The sequence below is a fragment of the Hyla sarda genome, chromosome 3 (assembly GCF_029499605.1).
Source record: "Hyla sarda isolate aHylSar1 chromosome 3, aHylSar1.hap1, whole genome shotgun sequence".
Taxonomy (NCBI): Eukaryota; Metazoa; Chordata; class Amphibia; order Anura; family Hylidae; genus Hyla; species Hyla sarda.
The window spans coordinates 307,653,921-307,674,382 of NC_079191.1; the positions used below are offsets into that span (position 1 = coordinate 307,653,921).

General features: G+C 44.3%; 1 protein-coding gene across 1 annotated transcript in view; it reads right to left on the reverse strand.

Moving 5' to 3' along the window:
- LOC130360775 (protein unc-93 homolog A-like) overlaps window positions 1–20,462 on the reverse strand; it is an 88,689-nt gene that overhangs the window by 43,323 nt on the left and 24,904 nt on the right. Inside the window, exon 3 of the mRNA XM_056563345.1 lies at window positions 2,426–2,607. Coding sequence (XP_056419320.1) covers window positions 2,426–2,607 — 182 coding nt within the window. The remainder of the gene's footprint in view (window positions 1–2,425; window positions 2,608–20,462) is intronic.

Here is a 20,462-nt window from a genome sequence, read left to right on the forward strand (position 1 = left end):
CCTGTCTAGTAAAGTAAGAAAAAAACACAACAGGTTTTCAAAATTTTTTATTACAAAAAACACTCCCTCACAAGCCCTCGTTAACCATTTTATTAAAATCAAACAAAGAAAAACGCTGGTCATCGGAGTAGTCCACCGAATCCGAAGGAGTCCACAGGATACACGGATCTGAAATGAGAAGAAAACAAAAAAAATGGGTTAGTACATTTATTATCACCTGCTCACACATCTCCCGCCCCGCATGACTACAACTGCCAGCATGCCCTTACAGTAAGGACATGCTGGGAGTTGTAGTTGTGTGGTGCAGGAGATGTGTGGGCAAGTGACAAGCTTGTCCCCTGCCCCCAGCTGCAGGACTACAACTCCCAGCATGCCCTTACAGTAAGGTGGGGCGGAGGCCGGGCACAGTGTTTCCCAACCTGGGACTTGTAGTTTTGCAACATCTGGAGGCACCCTGGTTGGGAAACACTGTTTTAGGCCAGTGTTTCCCAACCAGGGTGCCTCCAGATGTTGCAAAACTACAACTACCAGCATGCCTGGACAGCCAAAGGCTGTCCAGGCATGCTGGGAGTTGTAGTCTTGCAACATCTGGAGCCACCCTGGTTGGGAAGCTTGCGCAACTTACCGACTTCCGTAGGATCCAGCGCTGCACGACACTGCCGAGCGACACTGCCGCGCGACGATCTCCGACAGCGATCGTCGCTGGAGCCTCGGAAGGGTAAGTGAACGTCTTCGCCGGTCCCCTTCAGCTGTTTAGTTTTGCAACAGCTGGAGGACTACAGTTTACAGACCACAAACCAGTGGTCTGCAAACTGTGGCCCTCCAGCTGTTGCAAAACTACAACTCCCAGCATGCCTGGACAGCCAATGGCTGTCCAGGCATGCTGGGAGTTGTAGTCTTGCAACATCTGGAGGCACCCTGGTTGGGAAACACTGTTTTAGGCCAGTGTTTCCCAACAAGGGTGCCTCCAGCTGTTGCAAAACTACAACTCCCAGCATGCCTGGACAGCCCAAGGGTGTCCAGGCATGCTGGGAGTTGTAGTCTTGCAACATTTGGAGGCACCCTGGTTGGGAAGCTTGCGCAACTTACCGGCTTCCGTAGGATCCAGCGCTGCGCGACACTGCCGCGCGACGATCTCCGTCAGCGATCGTCGCTGGAGCCTCGGAAGGGTAAGTGAACGTTTTCGCCGGTCCCCTTCAGCTGTTTAGTTTTGCAACAGCTGGAGGACTACAGTTTACAGACCACACACCAGTGGTCTGTAAACTGTGGCCCTCCAGCTGTTGCAAAACTACAACACCCAGCATGCCCTGACAGCCAAAGCCTTTGGCTCTCAGGGCAGGAGCCCGGGCTGAGATTACAGTGCAGTCGCCCGGGCTCCTCATACAGCCTCCCCGCTACCCCCCCCCCCCCCCCTTGTCTCCCGCCCGGGCTCCTCATACGGCCTCCCCGCTACTCCCCCCCTTGTCTCCCGCCCGGGCTCCTCATACGGCCTCCCCGCTACCCCCCCCTTGTCTCCCACCCGCGCCGCTCAGCTCCCGCTGCTACAAGACTACAACTCCCAGCGTGTCCTCACTGTAAGGGCATGCTGGGACTTGTAGTCTTGCAACAGCAGACAGATGGAAGTTGTGTGGCGCTGGCAGGTGAGAGGGGGGGGGGGGGGGTATATAAATCACTGCAGTGTCCCGGTAGCGCAGTGAGGGTAGCGGGGAGAAAGTATGTCGGAGCCCGGGCGGCAGGAGCTTTTCCTGCTCCATGTTGGAGCTGGAGTAAATTTAGTCAATTTTTACGGCCGTTGCGACAGTTTATTGCGCAACTGCGACTGTCTCAGTTAATAAATTCCTGACCACTGCAAGTAAAAACTGAAAACTTGCTTAAATTAAGCGGGAAATTTTTTTTTTTACTTTCTAGCTCTTGCTAGAGAAAGTCGCACAATTTATAGAGTAGGCCCAATTGCGACAATTTTGCGCCAAAAATAGTCAGAAAAAAATGACTAAACCCCTTAGTAAATGCCCCTCAATATGAACAATATCAAGAAATATCAGAAGATGGCAGTGTTGTAATGTAATGTATGTGTGTGCATATTGTCTGCCTGGAATACTGGCATAGTAAATAAAATTTCATAACAATAGAAAATATAGTTGATCAGCATACAAACATCAAACATACAGGAGTACTTTTCAAATGGACAGAAACCATCAACAGTCTAGCCACATAATTGTGCTCTAGGATACTGCATATTCATCTGCCACCACTTGGTGTAACACTGGTACTGCATTTAAAGCCGCACACTAAAAAGCACTGCATTCCAGCAACAAAGAAGGGCTAGAAAACTAACCATCTACAGTGTCCAGAATCTTTCTTTACATATCTATTTATATACATACATATTTATTTCTCTAAAACATTTTAGGTTAAAATACTTTACCAGCTAGGGTAGAAGTTGCCAAGAGAATATGTAATATAACAGCACATCGAGGCAGCTATTGTCCATTTGCAGCCAATTTTCTTAATTACAATTGGAGGAACGAACATTGAAGAGATAATTAGAGCTCCATAGATGATGCTCAGAGAAGCAACACCAAGGCCTTCATTTGCATTGAGGCTGCTCTGAAATGAAGAAATAAAAATAACAAATACTGTATTACAGGTTTAGACAAAAAAAAAATATTACACATGATTAGTTGCACAAAATGACCATTTCTTTTTTCCTACTGTGCAAAAAATTTTTATTCCCTTACGTCCTAACCAGTAGCACAGATGGGGTATTCCACCCCCCGCGAACTGGTAGGACAGATGGAAGTTTTATTGAACCTAATTAAACAATCAGTAAGACACACCCACAACCCCCTGTATAAGTAAGAGGGTCATCCTCTGCCTCATTGTGTTTTTTTCTGTCCTCCCGGACAGTGGGACAGATGGTGACCCCCTTACTCCTGTTGGAGGGGGGGGGGGGGGGGTTCTTACTTGCAGTTCTGGGCTTAGTTTGCGCCCATCTGCTTCTATTCCTCGGAGCCACGACTCCAATCGCGGCCCCGGCCGGAAGTGCGTCAGCGGCGTCTGACGTCACTTCCTGTTTCTCTCTGTCGCTCCCGGCTCGGTTTTTTGCGCCGTTTTTGCCAATAATGCGGCAAAACCAAGCGAGGAGCCTCTTCTATAACCCTCTAACTAATAGGGTTCCTTTTCCTCCTGTTTTTTGTAAGACAGGATTTCTTTTTCTGCAACTCCGCCTTGTGGGCGGAGTTTTGTTTTGGCGCCAGCCAGGAGGATATTTAAACTCCCCCTAGGCTGCCATTCAGCCTCCTAGAGCGCAGAGCTGTTGGTACTTCCACAGTCCTGTCTTTTTGAGTCTAGTAGTGCATCCTTGCGGATACTACTGTTTCCCTATCTCTCTATCTTACCTGGTCTCTTGCTGAGAACTTTGGGTATTTTTATTATATTTTAGCTAGCCGCAATTTTTTCTTGCCGCTACATTATCTAATCACTCCTCTCATATTTACCTAGATATGTCGACCGAGGGCTCAGGGGATCGTGAAGGCTTGGCAAAAAGATCCGCCAAGCGCAAGCACCTCTCTTGCCATGACTGCAATAATCCCCTGGAGGATAATTATGAATTTTCCAGGTGCCCTCCTTGTAGGGCTAAGTCTCTACCTTCCCATCAGACTGAACCTACAGTTCAGGATATGTATGTGTGGGTCTCCTCTAACATGTCGGCTATGCAAGCCTCTATTGAGGAGCTGAAACACGTTGTCTCTCAGAAACGTGCCAGACCTTCTTCACCTCCCAGAATGGAGATGTCTGTGGATCAGGAGAGAGAAGATTCCAAGTCCTCCTCTTCGGATGAGGAGGTCACTGCATCTTATTTTTTTCCGCTGGAAAAGACCCAGCGTCTTCTGAGATCCATCCGGTCGGGGGACCAGGATGTTGATCCCGGGGAAGCCTCTACCTCCGCCTCTAAGGGACCTAGGGTCTTTAAAGCGGATGATACCCTTCTGTCCGTGCTTAGAACGGAATGGAAAAAAACAGAAAAGGGTCCGGTCTTAACTAAAAGATTTAAGACCATGTTTCCTATACAGGAATCTCAGCTTTCTTCCTGGGGCCCTGTCCCTAAGGTTGACATGGCAGTTGCCAAACTGTCCAAGAGGACAGTGGTCCCTGCTGAGGATGGGTCTTCCTTGCAGGATCCAATGGATCGGAAGGCTGACTGTGCCATGAGGCGCTCCTACTCCACTGCTTCTGCGTCTGCATCAGTGGCGATAGCTTGCTCTGAGGTAGCAAACTTTTTGAAGACCCGTCTTTCTAACATCCAGTCGGATTTGGACCAGGGGGTTCCTAGAGATGAAATTCTTTCATCCTTCAAGACGTCCAATCTGGCCGTTGATTTTTTGTGCGATGCTTCCACCCAGCATCTTAAATTGGCCTCCAAGTCTATGGCCCTGGCTTCCGCTGGACGACGTCCTCTATGGTTAAAACCTTGGAAGGTTGACAACTCTTCCAAGAACACCTTATGTGCTATGCCTTACGAACCCGGCATTCTTTTCGGAGCTGAGCTGGACCGCATTATGGAGGGACTTTCTGACAAGAAAGGCAAGTCCCTTCCTTATTCCTCCTTTCGTGGTCGAGGCCGGCGTTCTGGGGGCGGATCAGCCCCCCAGCCTAAGCCTCAGAGAGAATGGGGTAATCAACGTCGGGGCGGAAAACGCTCCCGTGGCTCCAAAGACAACAGAAAGCTCTGACTGCGGGCTTCTACGAAGCTCTGGGTTCCTTGCCGAGGTGACCTTTCCAGTTTCCCATCCTGCCCCCCAGATTCCAGTTGGTGGTCGTCTTCACCACTTTTCAAGCGCCTGGTCCCTCCACATTCAGGATCCTTGGGTCCTGAGATTAATCTCGGATGGTTATTCGATAGACCTCGAATCAATTCCCCCATCCAATTATGTGGAGACAAGAGTTTTTTCACCAATCAAACAGGGGGCGCTAGAAACCTACATTCTGGAATACATCCAGAAGAATGCCTTAGAGGAAGTTCCTCTTTCAGATCGGGGGTCAGGAATTTATTCTCCAGTCTTCCTAGTTCCCAAGGTAACAGGAGACTGGCGGATGATTATAGATCTGAGATATCTCAATCAGTATGTGAAGCACAAACGCTTTCGTATGGAAACTATTCAATCTGTGGTCAACCTCATCTCACCAGGGGATTACCTGGCTACTCTGGATCTAAAGGATGCTTACCTTCATATTCCTATTCATCCGGTATCCAGAAAGTATCTAAGGATCGCAGTTCAGGTATGGGGAGTTCTAAAACACCTCCAGTTTGTAGCCCTCCCGTTTGGAATTTCTTCGGCCCCACACACATTTACCAAAGTGGTGGTAGCGGTAGTCGCTGCTCTAAGGCTCCAGGGGCTCAGCATCGTTCCCTACCTAGACGATTGGCTCCTCAGAGCTCCTTCTTCTGCGATCCTGTCCCAACATCTGCAACTAGCAGTATCCTTCCTTCACCAGTTAGGGTGGATAGTCAATTGGGCCAAATCCAATTTCCTCCCAACTACCTCAGTGAGGTTTCTCGGCTTCATAGTCGACTCAATCTCCATGACACTCTACCTCTCTCCCGAGAGGAAATCTCGGGTGCAGGAATCGGCCCTTTTTCTCTCTGTACCCCGGAGAGTTTCCATTCGCGCTCTCATGCGGATGTTGGGACTTATGTCCGCTACCGTGGATGCGGTTCCTTGGGCTCTTTGGCATCTACGCCCTCTTCAATCAGAGGTGCTCGCCATTTGGAATCTCAGGCCCTCGGGCCTAAACAAGTGCCACTCCCTGTCTTATCGAGTCAGGTCCTCTCTCAGATGGTGGTCTCACCTCGAGGACGGCAAGTCAATGATCCAACCCCCTTGGATCATACTTACTACCGACGCGTCCCTTGTAGGTTGGGGAGCGCATCTCTTGGATCTGTTAGTGCGGGGATCTTGGTCTCCTCAGGAGAGAGGGTTAACCTCCAATCTCCTCGAGATTCGAGCCATCAGATTAGCACTCCTCCACTTTGCTTCTCTTCTTCAAGGGAAAGCAGTAAAGATCCAATCCGACAGCATGACGGCTGTATTGTACATCAACAAGCAGGGAGGCACTCGATCACAAAGCCTCCTCAGAGAGGTGGGTCTGATCTTGGATTGGGCAGAGAGGAACCTAACCCACCTGTCGGCAGTTCACATTCGGGGATCTCTCAATGTGATCGCCGACCGCCTGAGCAGAGGACTTTCAACTGGAGAATGGTCTCTCCATCCAGAGATGTTCAAACAAATAATACTCAGGTGGGGTATGCCAGAAATAGATCTTATGGCAACAAGGTTCAACACCAAAGTGGTGAGATTTTGTTCCCTGTACAGGGAAGACAACCCAGTAGCAATCGATGCTCTCTCAATCCCATGGAGGTTCAGGCTGGCCTACATCTTCCCTCCAATTTCCTTGATCCCAAGGGTATTGATGAAAATCAGGCAGGACCAAGCCTCTGTCATAGCCATAATTCCATTTTGGCCCAAGAGAGCTTGGTTTACCCAACTCTTGCAAATGAGTCGGGGACAATTCTGGAGGCTTCCCCCAGAGCAAGCACTAGTGTCGGGGGACACTCACAGCTGCTCAAATCTTCAAATGTTCAACCTGACAGCCTGGAGGTTGACCAGTCCCTTCCACATCTAGAAGGGCTTTCTAGTGCGGTCTTGAATACCCTCTCGCATTCCAGAGCGGAGTCCACTAACAGAGCCTATAAAAGAATTTGGACAACTTTTCAGTCTTGGTGCTCCAAGAAACAACTACCTGGACAGAATCCAGCTGTTGCCACAATCCTCAACTTTCTCCAGGAGGGATTAGACAAGAATCTATCTCCTTCCACACTCAGAGTTCAGGTATCAGCCATCTCTGCCTTTCTCAATAAACCTTTGTCTCAAGACCCACTAGTCAAAATATTCTTGAGGGGATCCTCAAGGTTAAAACCTACAATTATACAACCTGTCCCAGCATGGGACTTATCGATGGTGCTCAAGGGGTTAGCATCTCCCCTCTTTGAGCCCTTGGAGGAGGTGGACATGAAGTTTGTTACCATTAAAATAACTTTTTTACTGGCAATCACTTCAGCCAAAAGGATTGGGGAACTTCAAGCGCTCTCGGCACTTGAACCATATACTAAATTTTTGCCGGATCGAGTGTTACTCAGATTCTTGCCATCCTTTATACCTAAGGTTCCATCATTCCAAAATATAAATCAAGTTATATCCCTGCCAGTATTTTCTCCTCCTCCATCCTCCAATGAAGATAGTTCTCTTCATTGCCTAGATATCTCGAGATGTCTCCAGATCTATATAAGAAGATCTTTGGAGTTTCGGAAGGATGAAAATCTGCTAATTCTCTTTTCAGGACCCAAAAGAGGTCTTAAAGCTTCAAAGCCCTCCATCAGTAGATGGGTAAAAGATGCCATTCGTATTGCCATGGTATCCCAAGGTAAGGAGCCTCCTGAGTTTGTAAAAGCTCATTCCACCAGGTCTGTATCTACCTCCTTTGCGGAAAGGAGTCTTGTTCCCTTGGAACATATATGCAAAGCTGCTTCCTGGAGTTCACTCTCCACATTTATCACCCACTACAGACTTGACAGTAGATTGGCCGATTTTTCCTCATTTGGACGGACAGTATTATCTGCCGTCAGGCATGAGAGCCCTCCCTCATAGGGTTTCTGCTTGCCATTTCCCCATCTGTGCTACTGGTTAGGACGTAAGGGAATCGTTAATTTCTAGCGATAATTTGTTTTCCCTTAGTCCTAACAGTAGCACAACTTTCCCTCCCTAGTTAAGTTATTTTCTTCTATTATTTACCTTTAGTTCTTCTTGTTACTACACAATGAGGCAGAGGATGACCCTCTTACTTATACAGGGGGTTGTGGGTGTGTCTTACTGATTGTTTAATTAGGTTCAATAAAACTTCCATCTGTCCTACCAGTTCGCGGGGGGTGGAATACCCCATCTGTGCTACTGTTAGGACTAAGGGAAAACAAATTATCGTTAGAAATTAACGATTGTCATTGCAAGTAACAATATCAAATATTAAAAAGCCTTATAATCAGTTTTATCCATAAAGAAAAAAAAAATAAAGCAAAAACGCAATGGAAATATTGGCGGTCATGTATTATCAATATTGTAAAATAATAATAATAACAAAATTATTCATTTAAATTGTTCTTAATGATTCTGCAGCATTTTATAATTTGAAGGTAAAAGTAAAGACAAGTATCAGACATTACAATATTACACAGTAAATATTCAAACAGTGGGACTACGGGTCTCTTACTGTCTATGCATGCATGCCGTCTCTTGACAGCATGAATGAGGAGTGGTCCTTTTCATACTTGCTGACTTATATTAGAGTGTGACTGCAACTATTGCACATATGTGTGCAGCAGGCCTTAAAAAGTAGAAATGCTGAAGCCTGCTGAGTAGAGATGAGCAAACTTTTCAAAAGTTCAGTTCTGCAGATTCTGTCCGAACCTTTTTTTCTCCTATAGCCCGAAAACTTATGTAAAACACTGTCTAAGGGCCTTCAAAAGCCTTGTATCTGCGCTAGCAGGTTTGTTATCCTTTTTTTAATTAACCCCTTAAGGACGCAGGGTTTTTTAAGTTTTTGCATTTTCGTTTTTTCCTCCTTACCTTTTAAAAATCATAACCCTTTCAATTTTCCACCTAAAAATCCATATTATGGCTTTTTTTTTGCGTCACCAATTCTACTTTGCAGTGACGTTAGTCATTTTACCCAAAAATCCACAGAGAAACAGAAAAAAAAATCATTGTGCGACAAAATCAAAGAAAAAACGCCATTTTGTAACTTTTGGGGGCTACCGTTTCTACACAGTGCATATTTTGGTTAAAATGACACCTTATCACTATTCTGTAGGTCCGTACGGTTAAAATAGTACCCTACTTATACAGGTTTAATTTTGTCGTACTTCTGGAAAAAATCATAACTACATGCAGGAAAATGTTTACGTTTAAAAATGTTCTCTTCTGACCCCTATAACTTTTTTATTTTTCCATGTACAGGGCGGTATGAGGGCTCATTTATTGTGCTGTGATCTTAAGTTTTTATCGGTACCATTTTTGTTTTGATCTGACTTTTTGATCACTTTTTATTCATTTTTTAATGGTATAAAAAGTGACCAAAAAGAATCTTTTTTGGAATTTGGAATTTTTTTACGTGTAAGCCATTGACCGTGCGGTACAATTAACGATATATTTTTATAGTTCGGACATTTACGCACAGGGCGATACCACATATGTTTATTTTTATTTACACTGTTTAATTTTTTTAATGGGAAAAGGGGGTGATTCAAACTTTTATTAGTGAAGGGGTTAAATTATCTTTATTAACACTTTTTTTTAACTTTTTTTTGCAATGTTATAGCTCCCAAAGGGAGCTATAACACTGCACACGCTGAACTTTTACACAGATCACTGGCGTGTATTAACACGCCTGTGATCAGTGTTATTGGAGCTTGACTGCTCCTGCCTGGATCTCAGGCACGGAGCAGTCATTCGCCGATCGGACACCGAGGAGGCAGGTAAGGTCCCTCCTGGTGTCCTGTAAGCTGTTTGGGATGCCGCAATTTCACCGTGGTGGTCCCGAACAGCCCGACTGAGCAGCCGGGATACTTTCACTTTCGCCTCGGACGCGGCGGTCAGCTTTGATCGCTGCGTCTGAAGGGTTAATACAGGGCATCACCGCGATCGGTGATGTCCTGTATTAGCCGCGGGTCCCGGCCGTATGATGGCCGCCGGGACCGACCCGATATGATGCGGGGCCACCACGTGACCCCGTGTCATATCGCGGGAGCCGGCGGAGGACGTAAATATATCTCCTTTGTCGTTAAGGGGTTAATGTCCAAAAATTATCCCTTTTGGAGGCAGATGCCTGGCAGTGTTCATATGTAGACATGAGCGAATTTTTGAAAAATTAGATTTGCCGAACTTTCCCAAAAACGTAGTTTCGGTTCAAATTTATTTGCTGCGAATCTCGAATTAAAAACAGCTATTTCTGGCTTACAGAGAGCCTCAATAGGGCCATAGAACACTTTGCCTTGTTGTTACACGCATAGGGAGTGTGCTGTGTTAGTGAAATAATACTGTTATTCAGTATGACAGGCACATTGCAGGCATCTCTATTACAATCACTGCAGCAGAGTGTCTGGATGTGGCAGCAGGGTCGGGAGACCATATGGCAACCTAATTGTAGAGATTAAATATATATTTTGATGTAATTTTGATTTAATTTTATTAGAATTTATTTTAGTTTTTTAAAATCCTTTTTTGAGGACCCATTCTGGTGAGCATCGAGCTGGCGGTCTGAGCTACCACCTGTTCCCGCCCCTGCCTATCAGCGCCTCCCCCTGCCCCGACTGTTTCATTTAATCAGTTATGGTTCATTGTTATTGCTCCAACCTGTTTCATTGGATTCTTGTGGTAGTTCCAGAGGTAATATATGACGACGACTAGAGAGGAGTGAATTTTAAAAAAAAATGTATTCGTCTTTTTTGATTCACTCCTCTCTATTGAGGACCCATTGGAGGGCAAGTCTGGTGCCAGCAGCCGCAGTAATACCAGCTCCAATAGTTTATATCTGCTGCAGTGCATAATTTTCTGTAGTTAAAAAGCTTGTACTAGTATCTCAAAATCAAGCTGGTGGTCCGCCGCGGGGCCAGCTACTGCCTGTCCCAGCCCCTGCCTCTCAGTGCATCCCGATGCTCTGAGTGTCCACTTGAAAAGGGAGGGCTGCAGTACCAGCAACTTGGATAGGAGCACATTCAGCTTCTGTGGTGTTGGATAAGTGGGCGCATAAAGCTAGAAGTGGCTGCAGTGAAAAAGCTTGTACCACCTGTTCCGGCCCCTGCCTCTTAGCGCAACCAACCCCCCCCACACCCCCGTCTGTGAAAGTGAAAATGTTTCATTTAATCAGTAATGGTTTATTGGTATTGCTCCAACCTGTTTCATTGGATTCTTGTGGTAATTCCACAGGCAATATATGACGTCAATGACCATAGGGCCTCAGTCTTGAAAAGATTACATCAATTTTTTTTATTTTTATTAAATTTAAAATTTTGATTAGATTCACAGGTTTAATGTCCCGGGTGCTCGAAGCATTTACTTTGAACTAATACTGTATGACCACAAAACCCAATATAAGAAGGAAACACATGGCACACAATGACAGAGCCTATAGGTGGCAGCAGCCTGACAATGCCATAGTGCCTCACAATAGAAAAATATTTTGTAAAATTTAAATTGAAGATTTTAGATAGATACAAATTTAAAAAGTTTAATTTAAGGTGCCAACAGCATGAGGAGACCATGTGGTGGCACAATGTCAGCCTAGAGGTGGCAGCAGCATGAGGAGACCATAATGTGGCAGAATGACACAGCCTGGAATTGGCGGCAGCAAGAGGAGACCATATAGTGGCAGGATGACCCAGCCTGGAGGCGGCAACAGCCTGACGAAACCTTAGGGCCTCACAATTGAAAAGATTAAAGATATTTTTTATTGAAGATTTAAAATATATTAAGATTACGTTTCATTTAATGTGTTAGCAGTATGAGGAGACTACATGGCCATGGTGTGTCTGGGTCCTCTGTCTCTTCTTCCTCATCACCCTGTAGCTCCCCAGCCTGCTCCTCCTCTCCTGTCAGATGACTATGAAAAATACCCATTTCGCAAAACCTTGCATGTGCTCCACTGTCACCCTCCTCCTCCAGTTCAGCCCCCTCAGGGTTCATGTGGCCTCGAGATGTAGGCACCTCGTATGTATGTATGTCTCCAGTGCCCTGACCAGCCATCGTTTCACACGTGTTATAGGATATAAAGCAGTGGAATGACGTTGTTCATCCCATAATCCTGGCGACTAATAATGTGGGTACTCAAAGGGCCTGAGCAAATGGGTGTCATGTATGAGCTGCCACTGGTTGACATTGAAGTTACACAGGTGGGTCCCCCTATCCGCTTGGATCATCAAGAAATCAGTGATGGCTTTTCTCTTTTTGTATATTGGGTCCAACATATGGAGGGTGGAATTCCAACGTGTGGAAACGTTGTAAATCAGACTATGTTGGGGGATGCCTTTCTGACGCTGCAGCTCAAGGAGGGTGTGCTTTGTGGTGTACGAGTGGCTGAAGTGCATGCAAAGTTTCCTTCTCATTGTTAGGATGTCTTGCAGATGGGGGTAACACTTCAGGAATCGCTTGACAACCAGATTGAACACATGTTAAAAGATATATAAAGATATATTTTAAAATTTTAATTGAAGATTTTAAATAGATTAACATAAAATGTTTATGTAATGTGCCAGCAGTATGAGGAGACAACATGGCGGCACAATGACACAGCATGGAGGTGGCACCAGCATGAGAAGAACAAAATGTGGCAGAATGACCAAGCTTGGAGGTGGCAGCAGCAAGAGGAGACCATATGGTGACAGAATGACACAGCCTGGAGAAGGCAGCAGCCTGACGAGACCAAAGGGCCTCACAGTTGAAAAGATTAAAGATATTTTTTTAAATTGCATGTGGCCATGTTAACATCCTCCAGATACTTGATTAAAAACTGCCACACCACAAAATAGCTGATTTCCCCCCCAACAGTCTGCACTGACTGAGTGCCACTGCCGCGGATTCCAGGGACCCCTGTTCTACTACCTCCCAGGCAGGTAGGCTGCCGCAAAGGAGGTGGTCTACCCCGGGATTGTTTGGCTCCAGATTTCCCACTGGTGCCACCATGCTGACTCCCAACCATGCTACCACCTTGCTGGCTCAACTGCTGCCTCACGGGCAACCTGCCATCCTCTTCTCCTGATGATGATGAAGCCCCTTCTTCACCCGGCTCCCAAGTGTGATCGGCTTCATCATCATCGAGTTGAGTCTGCATGTCACTGATGTCCTCAGGTTCCTCAACAGTGTGTGCTTCAGTAGCCTGAACGCTTCCAACACCACCTACCACCCCACTCTCCTCATCACTACTTGCCCGCCTAGCGAAGAAACCGGGGGAAGTCTCCTCCACTTCTTGGCTGGGCAATAGGTGCTGACTGTCCTCTAGTAGATCGCCCTGACTAAAACGTTGAGCTGATTCCACAGCATAGGATACCTCTATGGGTAACAGCATAGGACAGAGGCAATTGGAGGACAGGGACTGCCCCAGGCCATACCAACTGATGCTTGTGTCTGAGGAACCCACCGACTGTTGACTGGGGGTGTCAGATCTCACTTGGGATGAAGTGGATGACCAAGTTAACCAGTCAATGACAGCAGACGGATTGCTGGTTGAGACACGACCGCTAGCTGATACCAGGAGTTCAGGCCTCAAGCTGCGACTCCTGCTGCCACTCGGCCCTAGTCTGCTGCGACCTCTGCCTACGCCTGATGAATTTAGGCCTCTGCCACTCCTTTGTGCACGTCCTGACACTTCTCTGTCTGACATACTTAGTGTGTATATGAGGGGAGGACAATACGCTCCACTACGCTTAAAACAGTATTTGTCTAGAACAGCAGCAGGTGTGTACTTTTGGCTGGCCTTTCACAGTAATTAGGCCCTTAGGGCTATAACAGGAACCAAATGGTACATCACGTAGATGTACATACGTGGTATGCACTTATGAGGGAAGTACAATACGTTCCACTACACTTAAACAAGAATTTATCTAGAACAGCAGCAGGTGTGTACTTTTGACTAGCCTTTCCCAGTAACTAGGCCCTAAGAACTATAACAGGAACAAAATGGTACACCAGGTAGATGTACTTACTTGGTATGCACTTATGAGGGAAGTATAATATGCTCCACTATGCTGAAAACAGTATTTGTCTAGAATAGCAGCAGGTGTGTACTTTTGGCTGGCATTTCACAGTAACTAGGTCCTTGAGACTTTAACAGGAACAAAATGGTGCACCACCTATGTACGCACAGGTTACACTTAATAGAGGACAATACGCTCCGCTACGCAACCTGTATTAGGCACTAATAGCAGGTGATTATGGCTTTTAGTGCTCTGCTCACCCTAACTGGCTGGCTACTATTAGCTTTTCAGTTGTTGTACACACCAGTGCAGCAGCATACAGTTGCTGTGTAATACACCCAAAATTGCACTTCCTCTCTCAATCTCTCTCCCTTCCCTATCAGTGTTTCTAGGCTGGATTTTGGCTTGAGGTGAATCGCTGCTGTGAAAAGGCTTTTATGTGCAACACACATTGCTCTCTGTCCCTTTCTCTCTGCAATAGAATGCTGAAGTGACTGGCAGCAAGATTGCTGCCGATTATATAGGGCGGTGACATCACAGGGCTGCTGATATGCTGCATGTTGCATGTGATTCAGGGTCATCCCACCTACCCGTGTTCCTGCCTTCACAGCCTTCCCTGCCCCATGTCCTGACATGTGGAGCCACCATCTTAGATGCCCTGGAGCCTGGACCACACTAAATGGAGTTTAATGAAGCAATTTGTGCAATTGAAACGCCCACGATATTCAAATTCGTAATGAATTAGGATTTGTCAGATTCAATTCGCTCATCCCTATTCATATGCACATAGATATGGAAAGAAGCAATGGCTTTTTCCAAGTTATCTAAACTTTTTGTGTAAATCCCTTTTTGGGAGCAGCAATAGGATTGTGAGGATGTAGTGGCTTTTTATAGGCTGGGAAAAATTATTTGCATTTTGGAGCATAGGAGCAAGATTGGCATCGTAAAAAGTGTACAAAAGGGACACAAAACCCTTCATGCATGGCCTTCTACAGTTAAAAAAAACTGACAGAACAGATGCAGAATGCTCTCTGCAATACAGCTTTACTACAGTTATTATATATGTGTCATTCTACTCCTATTTGTGTTATTCACTGCTAGGCGTCCTAATCTCTAAAATGGCTGCTGGAGCTATGGGCAATAGCTTTGACATTACACCTATACTGCCTCCTGATTGGCTGGGAGAGCTGTTTGGTATTATGGGATTCCCTGAGGTCATGTGAACATCCTAAATGAGGTGACCTTGTCGTGGTGGGATGGTAAACACTATTTAGCCAAATGGTAAGCTAAGAACCTCTATTTTTCTCTATAGCAGTATTTCAATGAAAACAGTGTTATATTACACATATATCTTTGCACTAGCAGTGTGCTGCTGTAATTCTTCTGTTTGCATGTGATCTTCCCTCCCCTTGCCATGTGGCTAATGTTATTTTAACGGTTTTTGCTAAACCGAACCACCTGAGTTTCAAGTTCTAGCAGAATCAAACTTTTATTGACTAAATTTGAGTTCTACAGGTTTAGTTCACCCATCTGTACTGCTAATCAAGTGAAATACACTCCATGGGTGGGGTACAGAGTCCACAGTTTAGGAAGTATAAGATGGTAAGTAGTGATGCACAGCCTTGCACAGCCCCTGGATATTGTACCGGAGCCTGGAGTTTTATAACTTGAATTACGGGAGTCTCTGTTATGAGCTGTGCCTGCAGCTATACAACTGTACGTGCAGCTCCAGCTATGCAGGATATAAGCATTCTATGCCTCCAGCCCAACTGCGCATCACTACTTAATTTTTTTGGGAAGGGACAGTGAGCAGTAATCTATATAGACTGTTTATCAATCCTCGCTGGTTTATACGCACGATAGTAGGCGGGATTTCCACTTGGTGGCAGTTTACTTTTTTTTTTCTTTTTTTTTTAAACTAGTGTATTTTTTTTCTTTCCCATGAATAATACTTTGGCTAGAATTTGGGAACAGATTAATTAAATCTGAGATTAGATTAGACTAAAAACTATTCCTAAGGTGTGCTTAGTTAAAGAATAGAATCGATAGTATCAATAAAATATAGTTTAGTAAAAAGGAGAAAAAATAACTCAGATAAAAAAATAAAAATAATGTAAACAAGATTGATAAGTAATAATAAAAGGAAGAATAGTAATAATGACAATAAAGAATAATAAGTGAAATAGTACTATTCAAGATAAAAAGTGTTACTCAGAATCCAGACTTGTCAAATAACTAAAGGTGATATTCATTACAAAATTATATAAAAGCAGACTGCTTGTCTGTAGCTGCTTCAACATAAAACAACAATAAAAAATAGGAATGGCCTAACAGTAGTAAAAATATTAATAAAACACTTGATAAAGAAGGTCCCCTGTGGTTTGCCATGGACGATTAGTATTAAAAAGAAATATTTTGCACTCATCGTGACTATAGCATGTATCACGATCGATACATCTCTCAATAAATGCTACTTACTATACTGTATTTTTTTGATACTCCGATTCTATCCTTCAACTAGGCACACTTGAGGACTGACCATTTTCTATTTTTCATTTGCACAATTGAGTAAAGGTGCAATATTCAGGTAACCTCTATGAGCCCTAATTTGTGTTGTGATCTTCACCATTTCTGTATTCTTAAATTTACTAAATTGATTCATTTTCTTTTCGGTGCATTGCAGCAACAAAACAAAATGGTTGCAAAAGTGGACATTGCTGCTTTCATTTGATAGACTGTGATCACTAACTGTGCATTCGCAGTCAATGGCATAATTTGGCAATACCATCAATGTCTGTCATTAACCCATTAACTGCTGTAATTAATACCCATCATAGCACTTATAGGGTTATGTTCATTATAAGAAAACTAGATATGTTACCCACAGGAGTGAGACCTAATGCAATTAAAACTTTTGACATGTGTGATCAACATATCAAAAGTTTTTTTATAATGACAGTAACCGTTTAAGAGCCTAAATGACAGCTCTAATAACCGATCAACATATATATGATCTGATTGATTTTCCCTGAGTACCTCCATGCTGGCTCAGACTCGATCTGCTCATAGAGTCCACTTAGCCAGAATCTATTAGAAGACTTCCAATCACACTCAGCAATGCTATACAATTGCATAGCATCGTTCAATTTAATGATTGCTTACAATAGTCCTCTATGGGGGCAAAAATATTTTTACCTACAGGTACGCCCTCTGCCCACTCCCTTTCTATAACGTGGGGTTACGGCCGTAGTCATAGCGGGTCGGGCCGTGTCTCTAACAACGGCTGGGACCCGTGGCTAATAGCATGCGGCACTGATCGCGGTGCCGCGTGCTATTAACCCTTTAGACGTGGCGTTCAAAGTTGGACACGAGTCAAAAATGTAAGTAAACTGCTCCCGGCTAGCTCAATCGGCTGTTCGGGATCGTCACGGTGAAATTGCGGCATCCCAAACAGCTGTAGGATAGCAGTGGGGTCCCCTACCTTCATCCTCGCTGTCTGATCGCCGAATGACTGCTCAGTGCCTGAGATGCAGGCATGAGCAGTCAAGTGGCAGAATCATTGATGAATGGTTGCCTATGAGAAACCATTGATCAATGTAGAACATCAGTTAGTGCAGTGTTATAACCCCCTATGGGAGCTATAACATTGCAAAAAAAAAAAGAAGTGGAAAAAAAAGAGAATAAAGATCATTTAACCCCTTCCCTAATAAATGTTTGAATCGCCCCCCTTTTCCAATTAAAAAAAAAAAAAAAAAAAAAACAGTGTAAATAAAAATGAACATATGTGATATCGCCGCGTGCGGAAATATCCGAATGATAAAAATATATTGTTAATTAAACCACCCGGTCAATGGCGTACGCACGAAACAATTCCAAAGTCCAAAATAGCGTATTTTGGGTCCCTTTTTATATCATGAAAAAATGAAGAAAAAGTGATCACAAAAATGGTACCACTAAAAACTTCAGATCATGGCGCTAAAAATGAGCCCTCATATGAGCCCGTACGCAGAAAATTAAAAAAAAAGTTATAGGTGTCAGAAGAGGACATTTTTAAACATATAAATATTTTCCTGCATGTAGTTATGATTTTTTACAGAAGTATGACAAAATCAAATCAATATTAGTAGGGTATCATTTTAATCATATGGATGTACAGAATAAAGAAAAGGTATCATTTTTACTGAAAAATGTACTGCGTAGAAACAGAATCCCCCAAAAGTTACAAACTGGCGTTTTTTTCTTTAATTTTGTCGCACAATGATTTTTTTTTTCATTTCACTGTAGATTTTTTGGTAAAATGACTGATGTCATTACAAAGTAGAATTGTTGGTGCAAAAAATAAGCAATCATATGGATTTTTAGGTGCAAAATTGAAAGGATTATGATTTTTAAAAGGTAAGGAGGAAAAAACGAAAGTGCAAAAACTTAAAAAACCCTCCATCCCCAAGGAGTTAAAATAAATAATAAAAAATGTTTTACTGGTCTGAACTGGCTGGCCCGGTCATTCGTGCACAGAGCGAACTGGCGACTACAGCTGTTGTGCCACCTCCATTTAGGCCTATGGGAGGAGGCATGGCAGCTACGTACTAGTCATCACGCCCCCTCCCATAGACATGAATGGAGGGTGTGTGGCATGACATCATGAACACGGGAGCTCCACGCTCCCAGGTTCCGGACGCCGCTGCTGTCGGCCCAGAGATTGTAGGGTCCACAGCAGCATGACCCCCGTGATCTAACATCTTATCCCCTATCCTTTTGATAGGGGATAAGATGTTTTGTACCAAAGTACCCCTTTAAGCTGAAATTAAGGAGCAGCAGCAAAGCAAAAAAGGGGTTACAATGAGAACTGAACTGCTGCTGGTGCTGCTGCTGTTGATGGTAAGCTAAAAAAGTAGTGGGGGAAGAGATTACATTTAGAAGGCAGCACTGTGTACATAGAGTAGTAGGAACACAAAGTAAAGTTACCCAGAACTTATTGGGTGTTCAGGTCAGAAATGAGAAGAAATCCTTCATATACCTTATAGGGACAGTATGGCTCTTCTGACTAAGGCTCACAGATTGTATATAAAGTACCTGTCCCCCCTCATTCCCTCTCTATCCTGCACATAGCACTCGCTATGTGTTTTGTTTTTGTCTGTTGCTAGAGCCAGACTGAACTTAACAACAAGGAGTCTTCACCAGATTGCAGGAAAGGGAAGATTTTCTGGGGTAAGAAGTTATTATTGATAAATAAAGTGATTTATAAATATGTTAAAATCACGTAGGCTATAACATGGAGGAGTGACTGAAAAAAACAGTGACCATTTTGGTCGCCAGGTCTTAACTTTTTACTTAAATAGTAGTTTAGGTAAATAATTACTTACTCAGCTCTGTGTTCTCACTGTAGACTTAGAGCTTCTGTTGCTAATATGCAAATATTCTTCTTTGCACAATGAAGGCAGGAGCCTGCTCTCCGAGCATATTTGTCTGCCCACCTCTGAATATGTAAATCCTCTTCCTCTAAAGAGTATATGCACATTCAGAGATGGATGGGCATATGGCAGCAGAGGGGACAAAGGCAGCGGAGCTTAAAGAGCTGGCTCCTGCCGCCATTGTGCAAAGGAGAATATTTGCAAATTAGTAACAGAGGCACTTTCTCTTCTAATATGCTACATGACTATGACAATGTTATGTAACTAGATAGGACATCGTGGATTACATTTCAGGTGTTTGTAAATTTGAATTATTGTCTTACATGATACTATTATTTTTTTTCCTTGCTTTTCCTAAAAAACTTAAATGGGCAGTGTCATTAAACATGACTTTTAATATTTGATTCCTTATGCCAAAGAAATAAGTTTTGTCATTAGCTTCCATTAAAAAAACAAAAGGAAAAAAAAAACATTTTTAGTTAGTTATTTTTTTTTTTTTTTTTTTGCTGTATACTTCTGGCCACCGGGGGTCTCTCTTTTTGGCCAGAACACATTCTGTCTTGTAATAACCTAAGATTTTGGTCTCCTGCTTGTAATGGCAGGAGACCAAACTCAGAAAGTGTTTCTCTGCACTCACTGACAGCTGCACAGGCTAAAAGCTGCACAGACTGAGAGCTGCAAGGATCTTTACTGAAAGATACACAGACTGAAAGCTGCTGCACAGAGCTTGAGGTCTTCTATTCATCACAGCATTGCAACGATGTGAGGACAGAAGTGGTCCCCCAGCAGGCTTCAGTTATGTCATGCCTGCTAGGAGATTGCACTATGTGAGCAAGAAGAAAGGTAAGATACACAGCTTTTTAATCCCTTAAATATGGGTTCGCACTGGCTCCCTAGTACTTAACCCCTTAAGGACCCATAATGTATGCATATGTCATCACACCATGGGCCTTAAGGACCCATGACGTATGCATACGTCACCCGGCGGAGATCGGAAGCGGATCCCTGCTGAAATCCTCCAGCAGGGATCCAGGGCAAACGCTGAGAGGGGCCATGTAGGCCCCCCATGTCGGCGATCGCCACAAATCGTTAGGGAAATCGCCCCTGCGATCTGCGGCAATACTGCCCGGTAATTTTGCATGATCCTGGCTGTCACAGACAGCCAGGACCATGCTAAAGTATAGGAGCGAGGTGGCAAGCCTGCCACCTCCTCCTATCTCCTGCGATTCTTTGGTTAGCTAACCGACCAATCG